This window comes from Stegostoma tigrinum, chromosome 3 (assembly GCF_030684315.1).
Source record: "Stegostoma tigrinum isolate sSteTig4 chromosome 3, sSteTig4.hap1, whole genome shotgun sequence".
Lineage (NCBI taxonomy): Eukaryota > Metazoa > Chordata > Chondrichthyes > Orectolobiformes > Stegostomatidae > Stegostoma > Stegostoma tigrinum.
The window spans coordinates 4,929,857-4,944,510 of NC_081356.1; the positions used below are offsets into that span (position 1 = coordinate 4,929,857).

At 44.5% G+C, this 14,654-nt stretch overlaps 1 protein-coding gene across 2 annotated transcripts in view; it reads right to left on the reverse strand.

Annotated features, from left to right (window-relative positions):
- Positions 1 to 14,654, reverse strand: part of carm1l (coactivator-associated arginine methyltransferase 1, like) — a 60,046-nt gene that overhangs the window by 23,533 nt on the left and 21,859 nt on the right. For both annotated transcript variants that reach the window (XM_048527707.2, XM_048527706.2), the window contains 2 exons: positions 13,732 to 13,842; positions 821 to 998 (listed from right to left, as the gene is read on the reverse strand). In XM_048527707.2, the coding sequence (XP_048383664.1) occupies positions 821 to 998; positions 13,732 to 13,842 (289 nt within the window). The remainder of the gene's footprint in view (positions 1 to 820; positions 999 to 13,731; positions 13,843 to 14,654) is intronic.

The following is a 14,654-nucleotide window of genomic DNA, read 5'->3' on the forward strand; positions in this document are numbered from 1 at the left end:
TAGCACATGCCATTCTTATTTTCATTAAAGCCTGAACATGTGAAAAAAAACAGTCTGCAAGCCTGACCTTCTGATGCCTCCTGATGCAAAGGCAGGATCCTTGTCTTTAGAACATTATCACCAAGAAATTACAGACACAAATTGAGTCCTTTGAGTGAGGTCCAATGCAATATGCCACAGTGTGAACAGATGCTTGAAGTAAACACAAGATACTTCACTTTCATTAGAGATTGAAGAACGTGAAGACTTGTGTGTTCTGGAAGAACATATAGGCTACAATGCTTTTTCTTTCTGAACACTTAGGTCTCCTGGCACAGTTAGTTAGAATATTGCCCTTTTCCTTCATGAATTTGAGTTTTAATGTTGCTCCACTTTCAGCTAATGGTAAGGAGCTGAAATACACCCTTGAAATTGAATGCGCTCAACAGTTCTTAAAACCAGCAAGTCCACTCTAAAGAAACCTATCGCTGACTCGGGAATTAGATACTTGACCTAGGAAAACATCCAAACTTCTGATGGAGTGAAGTAACCATCAAATTGAGTAGAAACACACTGTTAGGACAGAACAGAGAAAACATTGCTCCTAGACTGGTTTCAGAGAAGTCGATGCTAACATTGGGCGACAAAGGTAAGAAAGATATTTTGCTCCCAACACAAACATGCCTTGCTACAAAAATAAATTCACCTCTCTTTCAAAATATTGCCAGATTCTTTAGAAATCGACCTCCCATTAACACATCAAGTGACCTGACACCCAAACCTTGGACAACTTTTAAACATTCAGACTGCAAATTACATGCTCCTGCATGTATTGACCTACCATTTGGTTTCAACCACTTCTTTGCATGGAGGTAGCTTTCGAGCATCCTCTCATTAAATAACAAATATCCCATAGGTTCTGAAATAATGATGTCCACTTTCTCGGGAATAGTAATTTCCTCGATCTTCCCTTCCAGGACCATTACCCGTTCTGAAAGATTGTTACTTCTCACTAGAATCTGAAGATACAAACAGAGAGCAACATCTTAGCACAGATTGGTATCACAAACAGATGTGCCTTTTCATGGGCCTATCTACATGTCCTTATAAATCAAAGAGTCAGAACACAAGAATAAGACGGTTTACCATGTCTGCATCTTTCTATCAGAAGTCACATGACACCAGGCTATTGTGCAATACGTTTATTTGAAGTCAGAAGCTTTTGGAACACACCTGAAGGAGCAGTGCTTCGAAAGCTTGTGATTTCAACAAACCAGCTGGGCTATAACCTGGTGTCTTGCGGCTTCTGACTTTGTCCACCCCAGTCTCACTCCTTACCATACATCATTCAATGCAGGAGGATTTCTTTTTAACCATTCACAGGATGTGGGCATTGCTGGCTAGACCAGCATCCATTGCTCATCCTTAATTGCCCAGAGGGCAGTTAAAAATTAACCACATTGCTGTGGTTCTGAAATTACATGTAGACAAGGATGGCAGATTTCCTGCCTTAAAAGACTTCAGTGAACCGGATGGGTTTTTCTTTCCTCACAATTTATAGCGGGTACCTGGACACAATTAGCTTGGCGTTTCCATTTTAGGTTTTTGTAAAGAGTTCAAAGTTAACCTTCTGCAGTAATGTGCTCAAATATTAGTTTGGGCTTCTGGATTACTAGTCCAGTCACTACCAGCTCCCCTGAAACTGGTTAGAATGCATGCCAACATGCTGCATGCCCAATTCCAAACAAAACATTACTGTTCTATCTCTAGTCCTTCAATCTCTGTAGGACCTCTCTCCATTTTTTGCTGTAATTTTGGTGGGACGTCGATCTGAGCTTGGGAAAAATTGTGTGCACAACTGAAAGTGCAAGGAGATGCGGACAACCGCCAACCACGTTCAGTGCTCTAACAGCTAGGGTGCACATTATGGATCAACTCTTGGAAACTCTAATTCCAGTTAAGGTGTGTTTTCAGTATAAGGATCAGAAATTTATAAATAAAGAAACAAAATTTCACAACGTAATTAGATCCTAATGAATAAACAAATGAAATGTAACTGAAGACCTAAGAATGAAATTCCACCTTTATTACTTCTTATATTTAAATTATTATATGGTTCCTGAAGGAACTGTAAGATATTTCCTTCACATCTGTAGTCTCCATATGCAAGATAACGACCATAAATGGGAGATTTACTTACATTGTTACAACACGGAGATAGACAGCTGAAACAAATCAGCCTTTCTACCTCTGTATTTGCAAAGCAGTAAAATTACACTATAAAAGACCCCCATGTAGTTCATTGCTAACCAGATAAAAACAAAAAGAACTGCGGATGCTGTAAATCAGAACAAACACAAAGTTGCTGGAAAAGCTCAGCAGGTCTGGCAGCATCTGTGGAGGAGAAAACAGAGTTAACGTTTCGGGTCCAGTGACCCTTCCTCAAAAGTTCTGAGGAAGGGCCACTGGATCCGAAACGTTAACTCTGCTTTCTCGTCCACAGATGCTGTCGGACCTGCTGAGCTTTTCCAGCAACTTTGTTTTTGTCAGGGCTAACCAGACTTTGTAAATAATTAATTTCCATACACTGGCTTTGTAACTTAAATATGTCTTCCATCCTAAATATCTCAAGTCGTGAGAAAATAACACAACACGTTAGGCTAATTAATGCTTATGCTTTAAATCCAAACTATTTGCTTGCAGCCTCCATTCACACAAACAAATACAGTTAAGCTAAGCAAAATAAAGTAACAAAACTGGCCAGATTACTTCAATGGCTTTCACACTGCGTCATTGTAGAGGTATAAACGTGGACTCCTTAGCTACTTTTCTATGAAACATTGATTGGTATCACCTATCAGATTAGGCAGAGAATTTGCATTCCTCATGCTGTCTTAGCAGCAGCGCAGAATCATTTGTCAGAAAGCACAGTTCCAAAATGCACTTTAATTCTGTTTCCACCCAGTTAGACTGATTGACACTTCCTGGGGCCTCAATTACCAATCAACAAATGCCATTTGTTTGAGCACAGGGTCTCCTCCAGATTTGCCAGAATCAATTCCCAGGTATGGGCCTCATGAATACCCAACTTCCAACGGCCCCAGCTGGATGTCTTGGCATTGCCATGAGAGCAGTCTCCTCCTGAGGGAGACAGGTTCTCTCTTCATAGTGTGTGTGTGTGCATTGGGGGAAGAGTGTGTGAGGGACAATGCATGTGTGTGTATGGGGGTGAGTGTGTGGCTGGGGAGAGTGCGTGTGTCTGTGTGGGGGGCAGTTGGGGGAGAGGTGTGTGAGTGTGCGTGTGTGCGGGTGTCCGCGCGTGTGCGCGCACTGGTTGACAATGGACACCCCTCCGTTCCGTTGGGTGCCCTACTGCTCCTGGAGAGTGAGAAAGGGTGGTATTGAGTGTAAGGATAATGGATGGCAGAGCTGTTAATGCCGGCACTTGCTGGTATGGATCCTGTGTGGGTTAACAGGTAGCAGAGAGGGCATGCAAGGGTTAATGGTGTGGGAGAGTGGGGGACATTGGTGATGATGAGAGACAGAAGATATTGCACAGCAACAGTGCAAGTGGTACAGTATGAGCCTTGGTGAGAGAGAAGTGCAGTAGCAGGGACAAGGGTGAGTGTGAGGGAGCAGAGAGAACAGTGTGGTACTTACCCTGGCACAACTCACTGAGGTTCTTCTAGCACTGCTGCCTGTTCCTCTGTACCACAGAGCCCTCGAGCCAGGCTGCAAATCTCAGGTGGCACAGCTTCCTCTTCCAGTCCTTAGGGAAAAAGGCCAACCCTCTTCCGCACCACCCTCTGCACTGGGACCTTCAACGTTCCCATCGGAGAATCACCGTACCATTGTCCCCTTCTACAGTTTCTTCACACTGTACATCTCTCACCCAGGATGTTCGGCCTCATTGGAGAGTCTCAGCCTGAAATGGTCAAATCGTCTACTCCTGCTCCTCTCTATATTTCCGAGTCCACAATAGTCTCAGAATAAAGGGGGCGCCAATTTAAGACTGAGATGAGGAGGAGTTTCTTTTCGCTGAGAGTTGAGAGTCCTTTGATCTCCTTGCCACAGAGAGCTACGGGGGAGCAAAGTCTTTGTGTACATTTAAGACTGAGACAAATTCTAGATCAGTCAAGGAAATCAAGGGTAATGGAAGAAATGCAGGAAAGTGTACATTAGGAATGTTGGATCAGTCAGGATCGTATTGGATGATGGAGGAGGCCTGAACAGCCGGGTGACCTACTGCTGCTCCTATTTCTTATGGTCTAATTTGTTTTAAATATGACATGGGCACTAGACATTGGTCTTATGGTTATATTTACTGAGTCGTGAGTTGTGATAGGAAAATCTCAGGGTAACATCATAGAATCTTTACAGTGTGGAAGCAAGCCATTCGACCCTTCAAACAGCATCCCACCCAGACTTACTCCCTTACCTTATCCCCATAACCCTACATTTTCCATGGCTAATCCATCCAGCCTGCACATTCCTGGACACTACAGGCAATTTAGCATGGCCAATTCACTTAACCTGCACATCTTTGGCCTGTGGGAGGACACCAGAGCACCTGGAGGAAATCCACACAGACACGGGGAGAATGTGCAAACTCCACGCAGACAGTCACCCGAGGCTGGAATTGAACCTGGCTCCCTGGCGCTGTGAGGCAGCAGTGCTAATCACGAGCCACCGTGTCACCCCAAAGATGTGGATAGATCTGGATGAGAGGGACACTATGGTGATAGGATCAGGAGTTAATGGAGCTTGTTTAGTAAGATACCATGAAGAATCTTGCTAGCTCTTATGGCAAGTAACCCTCCAAAAATCATGACGCAACTGGCACTTAGCCACAAAAATGCCGAACTCAAATCATGGCTTTTCAGTTGGTTGTTCTGCACAGTCAAGCACCAGCATTCTATACTGCATTCGTTTCAGTTTTTATTTTGCAATAGTATTGAGTCTGATTTTTCAGCGGTTATTATCTATAGGATACACTGCCGTATAATATTGGATGCACTATGACTGACAAGTGATAGATTGCAGTTTTTGCTTCATGCCAAACACATTAATTAAATATACATAGGACCTACGTAAGCCGTTTAAAAGTTAATGGAAATCTACACAGAATAACTTGTATTGAAAAAGTCATGTTTTCTGAACTACTGAAATTCCTTTGTGACTAAAGATTCAATCCAATACCAGCATTCTTGGAAAAGTTTTGGTTATTTTTTGTTTCTGCAATCCAACGCTAAAAGATCTCCTCTGAGTATGAATACCACCCTCCAGTGTGACTGAAACTATTTCCTGTTTATTCGACTGCTTTGCATAATTTCTCCCTGTTCTGAGTTATTTAATCCTTCAAAAATGAAATGCATCACATCACCGATTCATTCAAGCAGCACTTTTCCAGGGCAAAAAACACCGATGTCAGAAAGTAAATTAACACGATCAGCATCTAGTTAATAAGTAAGAACTGATTTTGCACAAGTACCTGCTGTTAAGTTTTTGAGCTATATCGAAGTCTAATTTAATCATTTTCTTTGTAATTCAAAATGAGCTGCTGTCAAAATTTCAGAAATCTGGAAACCTTTGGGTCAAATTGCTCTTCCTGAAAACTATTGTGTTTGCAATTTAATTTGGTAAAGATCTAACAGCAGGAACTTAATCCTCCAATAGTGCAATTAGTGCCCTACCTGCTTTAGCTTGTTGTGAACCAGCTAGAATCCAGTCAGAAGTGTAAGATGATAAATTACTACTGACACATATTTGATTACATACACCTAATGGACTGGTTCTGTGTCTTACCAACTTCTGGCCTTTACAAAGCCAGAGAATAGCACTGTAATTCTCTGGGGGAAATCTGTTAAGTCAATGTGTGCCACGGAATAAAAATGGGTCAATTAACATTATTTATGTATATGGATCAACGATCAGCAGAAAGTCAATGCATTCTGGCGAGAAGGAAATTCTAATTTGTATATTTCATTAACTATCGCAGAAGTGCCATGCTCCAAAGTGGCCAATAGTGCATTTCAGGAGACAGAAGGAACAACAGGGTCCAGGTCCCATCAAGCAGTTTAGATTTCTGGACAGCAAGTGACAGGGTACATTTGGGTCTAGAGCTGAGCAAATGAGAAGCCGATTGTAATTTGTGCAGCCTGTACAAACAGGCTGTGAACATTCCTTTATCCTCTATCTCAATAACACAATCACACATTTCTAAAAAAGTAAGTAAAATACAGTAGCTGGTGGAATATATAATTTCTATGTTATTCACATCATTTACCTTTGTGTATCCGTTCTAATTACATTTTTCTGTTTAGCAGCAGTCTCTCCTATTGTTTTGTAAACTGCCTTTCTGTGCATTGTTTTAATCTCCTAGTTTCTTCCCTCCTGTGATCTGATGGTATTGTCAGTTATGTTGTTTCACCCGTTCTTTCACATGTGCTGTCTAGATGGAATCCCTTCCCTTTCTTCTTCTGCTTCAGCACAAGTGATGGTGCAGTATCCCTTGGTCTGAGACCAAAGGCTAAGCTCAGGTAATCTTTCTTGAGAAAGATTGGGGTGGAGGATGAGGAGCCTCAAACCTTGGATCCGTGGTGGGGCTGGGGCAGTGGGATGCAGTTATGGGGAGGTTCTGTTGTTTATTGGAGTGGAGGGTTTGCAGGGGTGGGTGTGTTTAATGGGGGTGGGGCTTGCTGGGATGGGAGTGTTTCTTGCTGGGGTGGGTGTGTTTAATGGGGGATGGGGATTGCTGGGGTGGTGGGTATTTATTGGTGGGGTGGGAGTTGTTTATTAGGGGTGTGTTATTTATTCTGGGGGTTGGGGAAGGGGATGTTTATTGTAGGGGGATGGGGATTGTTGAGGAAGGAGGTGTTTATTGCGGGGGTGGGGATTGTTGGGGTGGAGGATGTTCATTGTGGGGGGTGGGTAATGGTATTTGTGGAGGGGGGTGGGGATTGTTGGGGTGGGTGGTATTTATTGGGGAGTGGGGATGTTTATTGCAGGGGTGGGGATTGTTGGGCAGGGGGATGTTTATTGTGGGGTGGTGGGGATTGTTGACATGGGGGATGGGGGTTGTTCGGGTGGGTGGTATTTATTGGGGTGTGGGGGATGGTTATTGTGGGGAGTGGGGATTGTGGGGGTAGGGAATGTTTATTGGGGGGAGTGAGGGATGTTTATTGCAGGGGTTGGGGATTGTTGGGGAGGGGGATATTTATTGCGGGGGAGTAGGGATTGTTGGGGAGGGGGATATTTATTGCGGGGGAGTAGGGATTGTTGGGGAGGGGGATATTTATTGCGGGGGAATAGGGATTGTTGGGGAGGGGGATATTTATTGCAGGGAGTCGGGATTGTTGGGGAGGGGGATATTTATTGCGGGGGAGTAAGGATTGTTGGGGAGGGGATATTTATTGCGGGGGGAGTAGGGATTGTTGGGGAGGGGATACATATTGCAGGGGGGTGGGGATTGTTGGGTAGGAGATATTTATTGCGGGTGAGTAGGGATTGTTAAGGAGGGGATATTTATGGCGGGGGGTTGGGGATTGTTAAGGAGGGGCATGCTTATTGCAGGGGTTGGGGATTGTTGGGGAGGGGATATTTATTGCAGGGGTGTGGGCATTGTTGGGGTGGGGGATGTTTATGGTGGTGGGTGGGGATTGTTGGTGTGGGGAATGTTTATGGGGGGGGTGGGTGATGTTTATTGCAGGGGGGTGGGGATTGTTAAGGAGGGGATATTTATTGCAGGGGGTTGGGGATTGTTGGGGAGGGGCATGTTTATTGCAGGGGTTGGGACTGTTGGGGTGGGGGATGTTTATTCGGGGCGTGATAAGAATTGTTGGGGTGGAGGATGAGGGACACACTGGATTCTATGTTCTCTTACCGCAGTTTGTGCTCGGTCCCTACATACTCCAATCAGTGACATTTTAGCTGATCAAGGCCATCACAGATGCTTCTTCCCCGCCACCCCCCTCAACCCCCACGGTTTGAGAATTCAGTGATTCCCTCATGTCAATAGGAATATTGGAATTGTTTAGGGAGGTTTTCAGCGTGTCACTGTAGTGTTTCCCCTGCCCTCCTAGTGATTGCTTACCATTACTGAGCTTAGAGTAGAGCAATTGTCTCAGGTACCCTGTGATGGACATGGGTTGAATGTGACCCAGCCATCATAGCTGGGCATGTGTGACCACTGCCCCAATATGGGGATACTGACCTGGGAGAGGTCACTCACATTGGTACACCCATCATGCCAATGGATTGGAAGGATTTTGCCAAGGCAGCACTGGCGATAACGCTCCGGTGATTTGAGATCCCTGCTCTGTAGATCATGAGTTTGCTGCAGGCTTCGAGGTCTTAGGCTTAGAACACTCTGTTCCTCGGATGTCCAGGGACAGCACCGGCACATTGGAATCGATGTTGGATTTCGTTGTCAATGCCTGCTTGGATCAAGAGGAGTTTCCCGAGGTATGGGATGTGATTCACATTGTCCGGGGGCTCTCCTTTGCATTTGAAGAGGTGTTGGTTGTGGTGTGGGCGGGGGGCACTGAGTGGTAGGGGAGGCTGGTACAGAACCTTTGTTTTCTGAATGTTAAACGTAAGGCCCATTTTCTCAAACTCCTTGCTGAATATGATGGTTGAAAACTCAGCTCTAAGTGTGCACTCAACAGGCATTGACAGCAGTTCCATGACAGGTATCAAGGTGGTCTGGGTTCTGGGTCAGAGGCGTTGAAGGTTGAATAGTTTCCCACTCGACCTGCGGGTTAACTCCACTCTGACAGGAAGCTTCGTGGACGTACGGTGGAGTGTTGTGGTGAGGAAGGTAACAAAGATGCTGCAGCCCTGTTTGACCCCAGTCTGCACTCGTATTGGAATCTTCGATGGATCCATTGATGAGGATCACAGCTTGCATGTCTCTGTGAAGCATCAGATGGAGAATGGTGTTTTGCAATCCCTGTTGGGTGACAGAGTCCAAAGCCTTTGGGAGGTTGAAAAAGGCCCTGAACAGAGGTTGGTGTCGTTCCTGCACTTTCCTGGGGTTTACTGTCTATTGAGAATCTTGTCCATTGCCCCTCTGGACGGGTAGAAGCTGCACTAAGACTGAGGGAGAAGCTCTTCCATCACTGGGAGGAGGTGGTTGAGGAGAATTCTCATGATGCCCTTTTGTGGGGTGAACAGTCAGGAAATCCCTCTGTAATTTTTTTCGTCAGACCTGTCTCTTAATTTGGATAAATGCAAGGTAATGCATTTAGGAAAATGAACAAGGGCAGGACCTACACAGTTAATGGTAGGTCCTTGGAGAGCACTGATGAACAGAAAGACCTCGTGGGTTCAGGTACATAATTCTTTGAAAGTTGTGTAGCAGGTAGACTGGGTGGTTATGAAGGCATTCATTTATTCTTTTATTCATCCACAGGATGAGGGCATCACTGACTAAGCCAGCAATTTATTGCCCATCCCTAATTGCCCAGAGGGAAGTTATGAGTCAACCACATTGTGGTGGGCCTGGAGTCACATGTAGGCCAGACCAGATAAGAATGGCAGTTTCCTTCCCTAAAGGACATTAGTAAACCAGATGGGCTTCTCCCCTGACAATCAGCAAGAGATTCATGGTCATCAGTAGACTCTTAATTCCAGATATTTATTGAATTCAAATTCCACCATCTGCTGTGACGGGATTCGAACCCAGGTCCCCCAAATGTTTTCTGGGACTCTAGATTAACAGTCCAGTGATAATATCACGAGGCTAAAGCCTCCCCTTCACACTTGCTTTCATTGCTCAGGCCTTTTAGTACAGGCACTGGGGCATCGTGTTGAGACTGTAGAAGGCATTGGTGTGGGCACTTTTGGGATACCATGTGCAGTTCTGGTTGCCCTGCTATATACCAAGGACATTAGTAAATTGAAGAGGATTCAGAAAAGATTTACCAGGATGTTGCTGGGACTGGATTGAAGGAAGACTGGGGCTATTTTCCCTGGAGCATCAGAGGCTGAGGGGTTGATCTTATTGTGGCTTATAAAATCATGTGGGGCATTGATAGGGTGAATAGCCAGGGTCTTTTCCCTGGGATGGGTGGAGCCCAAAACTAGAGGGCATAGGTTTAAGATGAGAAGGGTGAGATTTGAAAAGGGTCTGAGGGATAACTTTTTCATGCAGCAACTAATGCATTGATGGAAATGCACTGCCGGGGAAGTGGTTGAGGTGGGTAGAATTACAGCATTTACAAGGCATCTAGATGGGTATATGAATAGCAAGGGTTTAGGGGGATATGGGCCAAATGCTGGCAAATGGGACTACGTCAGATTGGGAAGTCTGATCGAAGCAGATAGGTTGGACCAAAGGATCTGCTTCCATGCTATATGACTCTGTAACTTTTTAATAAGGAAGGATCTGATAAAAACCTATAAAATTCGAACAGAACTAGACAAGGTAAATGCAGGAATTCTATTCTTGATAACTGGGCAGTCCAGAACCAGCGACACGGTCTAAGAATTCATGGTAGGCCTTTTAGGGCTAAGATGAGAAGAACCTTTTCCATTCAGAGTGGCGAGCATGTGGATTTCTTTGCCACAGGCAGTATTTGAGGCAAAGACATTGAATGTTTTCAGGAAGGCATTAGATATAATCCTCACAGCTAGAAGGCTCAAAGGATATAGGAGAGAAAGCATGAAGAGAGTACTCAGTGATCAAGTCATGTTCATATTGAGTAGGGCAGCAGGCCGAATAATTCCTATTTATGTTCCTATGTTGATTGTGCATGATCCACCTTCTCTTTGAGTGTAGCACACTGTTCAACTCCTGTTTCTCCCATCAATCTTCAATTCCAGTCTGTGGCTCAGCTCTGTTCTTACCCCATTGATGTCTGCTCCCAGCTAATTATTCTTAGAGTATCTTGTTCATTTTTACTTTAAACTACATCCTAAATCTTATTGTACAAAAGTCACTGTGCTGTAAATATTCCCCATTGACACTTGTTGCATTTGGCCCACATTATTAACCAAAAACACGGCCTAGCATTTGTTGAACACATATCGCTGTAGAAAATTCTCCTGAACACAATGTAAAAATTGTTTGCCATTCACTCACCTAAACACTACCATTGTCCCAAGATAATAAAATGTGAGGCTGGATGAACACAGCAGGCCAAGCAGCATCTCAGGAGCACAAAAGCTGACGTTTCGGGCCTGGACCCTTCATCAGAGAGGGGGATGGGGAGAGGGAACTGGAATAAATAGGGAGAGAGGGGGAGGCGGACTGAAGATGGAGAGTAAAGAAGATAGGTGGAGAGAGTATAGGTGGGGAGGTAGGGAGGGGATAGGTCCGTCCAGGGAAGACGGACAGGTCAAGGAGGTGGGATGAGGTTAGTAGGTAGATGGGGGTGCGGCTTGGGGTGGGAGGAAGGGATGGTTGAGAGGAAGAACCGGTTAGGGAGGCAGAGACAGGTTGGACTGGTTTTGGGATGCAGTGGGTGGGGGGGAAGAGCTGGGCTGGTTGTGTGGTGCAGTGGGGGGAGGGGACGAACTGGGCTGGTTTAGGGATGTAGTAGGAGAAGGGGAGATTTTGAAACTGGTGAAGTCCACATTGATACCATTAGGCTGCAGGGTTCCCAGGCGGAATATGAGTTGCTGTTCCTGCAACCTTCGGGTGGCATCATTGTGGCAGTGCAGGAGGCCCATGATGGACATGTCATCTAGAGAATGGGAGGGGGAGTGGAAATGGTTTGCGACTGGGAGGTGCAGTTGTTTGTTGCGAACTGAGCGGAGGTGTTCTGCAAAGCGGTCTCCAAGCCTCCGCTTGGTTTCCCCAATGTAGAGGAAGCCACACTGGGTACAGTGGATGCAGTATACCACAGTGGCAGATGTGCAGGTGAACCTCTGCTTAATGTGGAATGTATTATATGTGGCTTCCTCTACATTGGGGAAACCAGCCCAGTTCGTCCCCTCCCCCCACTGCACCACACAACCAGCCCAGCTCTTCCCCCCAACCCACTGCATCCCAAAACCAGTCCAACCTGTCTCTGCCTCCCTAACCGGTTCTTCCTCTCACCCATCCCTTCCTCCCACCCCAAGCTGCACCCCCATCTACCTACTAACCTCATCCCACCTCCTTGACCTGTCCGTCTTCCCTGGACGGACCTATCCCCTCCCTACCTCCCCACCTATACTCTCCTCTCCACCTATCTTCTTTTCTCTCCATCTTCGGTCCGCCTCCCCCTCTCTCCCTATTTATTCCAGTTCCCTCTCCCCATCCCCCTCTCTGATGAAGGGTCCAGGCCCGAAACGTCAGCTTTTGTGCTCCTGAGATGCTGCTTGGCCTGCTGTGTTCATCCAGCCTCACATTTTATTATCTTGGAATTCTCCAGCATCTGCAGTTCCCATTATCGCTGATACCATTGTCCCAGTCTATATTCAATTTATTCAAGCCCCCTTTATTGTAAGTACTCCATGATGTTTGCACTTCTATGTAGCTTCCCTGTGGATTTGTTTGTGTATATATATCCTTCTCATGAGTGGTGGCCTACAAATTGTACCAAGTAATGTAATTGCACCTTTTTTGTTCTTTAGCTCCAACCAATTTGATTCTGTGAGCCTTGTCAGTTTATAGAAGCCCAATTATTAAAGCAACTTTCTACATTAAATCTACATGAATAGCTTTTGCTGTAAACTGCTGATTTGGGCTTTTTAAAATACTTTTGCAGAAATATGTCAATTATCATCTTTGCTTATTCTGGGAAACCATTAGTAGCCTAGTTTGTTCCAACAAAATACTCTGTTTCTGAATGCACACATTTTTAATCTCTTTGTCTCTCTCTCTCTTTCTCACACAAACAAACACACACACACACACACACACACACACACACACACACACACGCACACACAACACAGCAATTGAGCAATGCTCAGTTCCAGCTGTGGTGCGTTTTCAGGTGGAAGCAGAGGTCAGAAAGAGAACTGATTCTATGACCCCATAACCTCCTGTGTTAAAACTGCACAGAAGCCTTTCAACAAAACACACTAAAAGATTTTTAAATGTGTAAGAAGATGGATTTAAATAGTAAACTGTGCTATCCTACAGATATTTCATATCTATTCACATCCAATAAATTATTTTAAGTTGGGTCATTGAACATGACAGTAAATATGCACAAAGCAAGATCCCAGAGTTAGCAGATATGATAACTGTAGGATCAATGACAGGATTCATTGGTCTTTTTCATTAGTTACTTTACATTTGTTTGATTGGCAGATAAGGGATTTGTTCAACATCATTTCCAAGTGATAAGTTTTCAAGTCATAGTCATAGAGTTGTACAGCACGGAAACAGGCCCTTTAGTCTACATAGTCCATGCCGGCCATAATCCCAAACTAAACTAGTCCCACCTGCCTGCTTGTGGTCCATATCCCTCCAAACATTTCCTATTCATGTATCTCTACAAATGCTTTTTAAATGTTGTAACTGTAGCCACATCCACCACTCTCTCTGGGAGTTCACTCCACACACAAACCACTCTCTGTATAAAATAATTGCCCCTCGTGTCTTTCCTGGGCCTGGGTTTTGAGGCTTCAGCATGTTGACTCAGCAGCAAATGGGGTCCCGAATGCTGCGCAGAATAACTTACATAGAGAATGGTTCTCTGACAAAATCCCCAATAAATCTTTGTCAAACAATCCAACCTGACACCATCAGAAAACAGCAATTCAATCAGCAGTGTACGTATTGACATTAATCTTGATGATGTATTTGTGTGGTACCTCTGCATATTTTGACATTGAGCTGGCCTCCACAGCGTAGACTTTCCTAGCTCCTGCTTGAACTGCGAAAAACGAGAGGATTCCTGACCCACACCCCACATCAAGAACAACCTTTAAACATAATAAAACACAATAATCAGAACCAAAGCACCCTGGTACTGTTAAACCTTAATCACATCAAAAATCTGTGCCTGGCTGAGTAGGCTAGACCCAAGCTAATACAATTTAAGATTATGGTTTTTTCAGAAGGTTGTAAGGTGGCAAATTTTATTGCAGAATTGACCGCTGTACCAAGTGGTTGGGACCTAAGTTTATGTGCACAAGTCTTTGCAATCTTTGAGCAATAGTAATGGCAAATATGACCAAAAATTGGATATTTCTGTACAGTGTAAGGCAAGTTAATTTCTGTCATAAAATTATACAAACACCATCACCATTGGCATCTGACAGCCAAAGTTACATTGACACAATAAATCTTGTGCATATCAAATCCCACGTGTGAGCAGATAAGCATGACAGATCTAGTAGGAACTGCAGATGCTGCAGAATCTGAGATAGCAAAGTGTGAGGCTGGATGAGCACAGCAGGCCAAGCAGCATCGGAGGAGCAGGAAGGCTGAGGTTTCAGGTCTAGACCATTCCTCAGTTGGTGTAACACTTTAGACGTTTTTAAAAGTTATGAGAACCTTTGCTGTGAATGTGCAGTGTTTACACAGTTTGGATCTGAGGTATCAAATCCCTTAAATACATTTACATGTGCGTGCGTGTAAAAAACAACTTAAATAAAAACCAAATGAACTGCAGATGCTGTAAATCAGAAACAAAAACTGTCCTCAAAAAGGGTCACTGGACCTAAAACGTTAACTCTCATTTCTCTCCACAGATGCTTAGCTTTTCTAGCAACTTCTGTTTTTCTTACAGAAA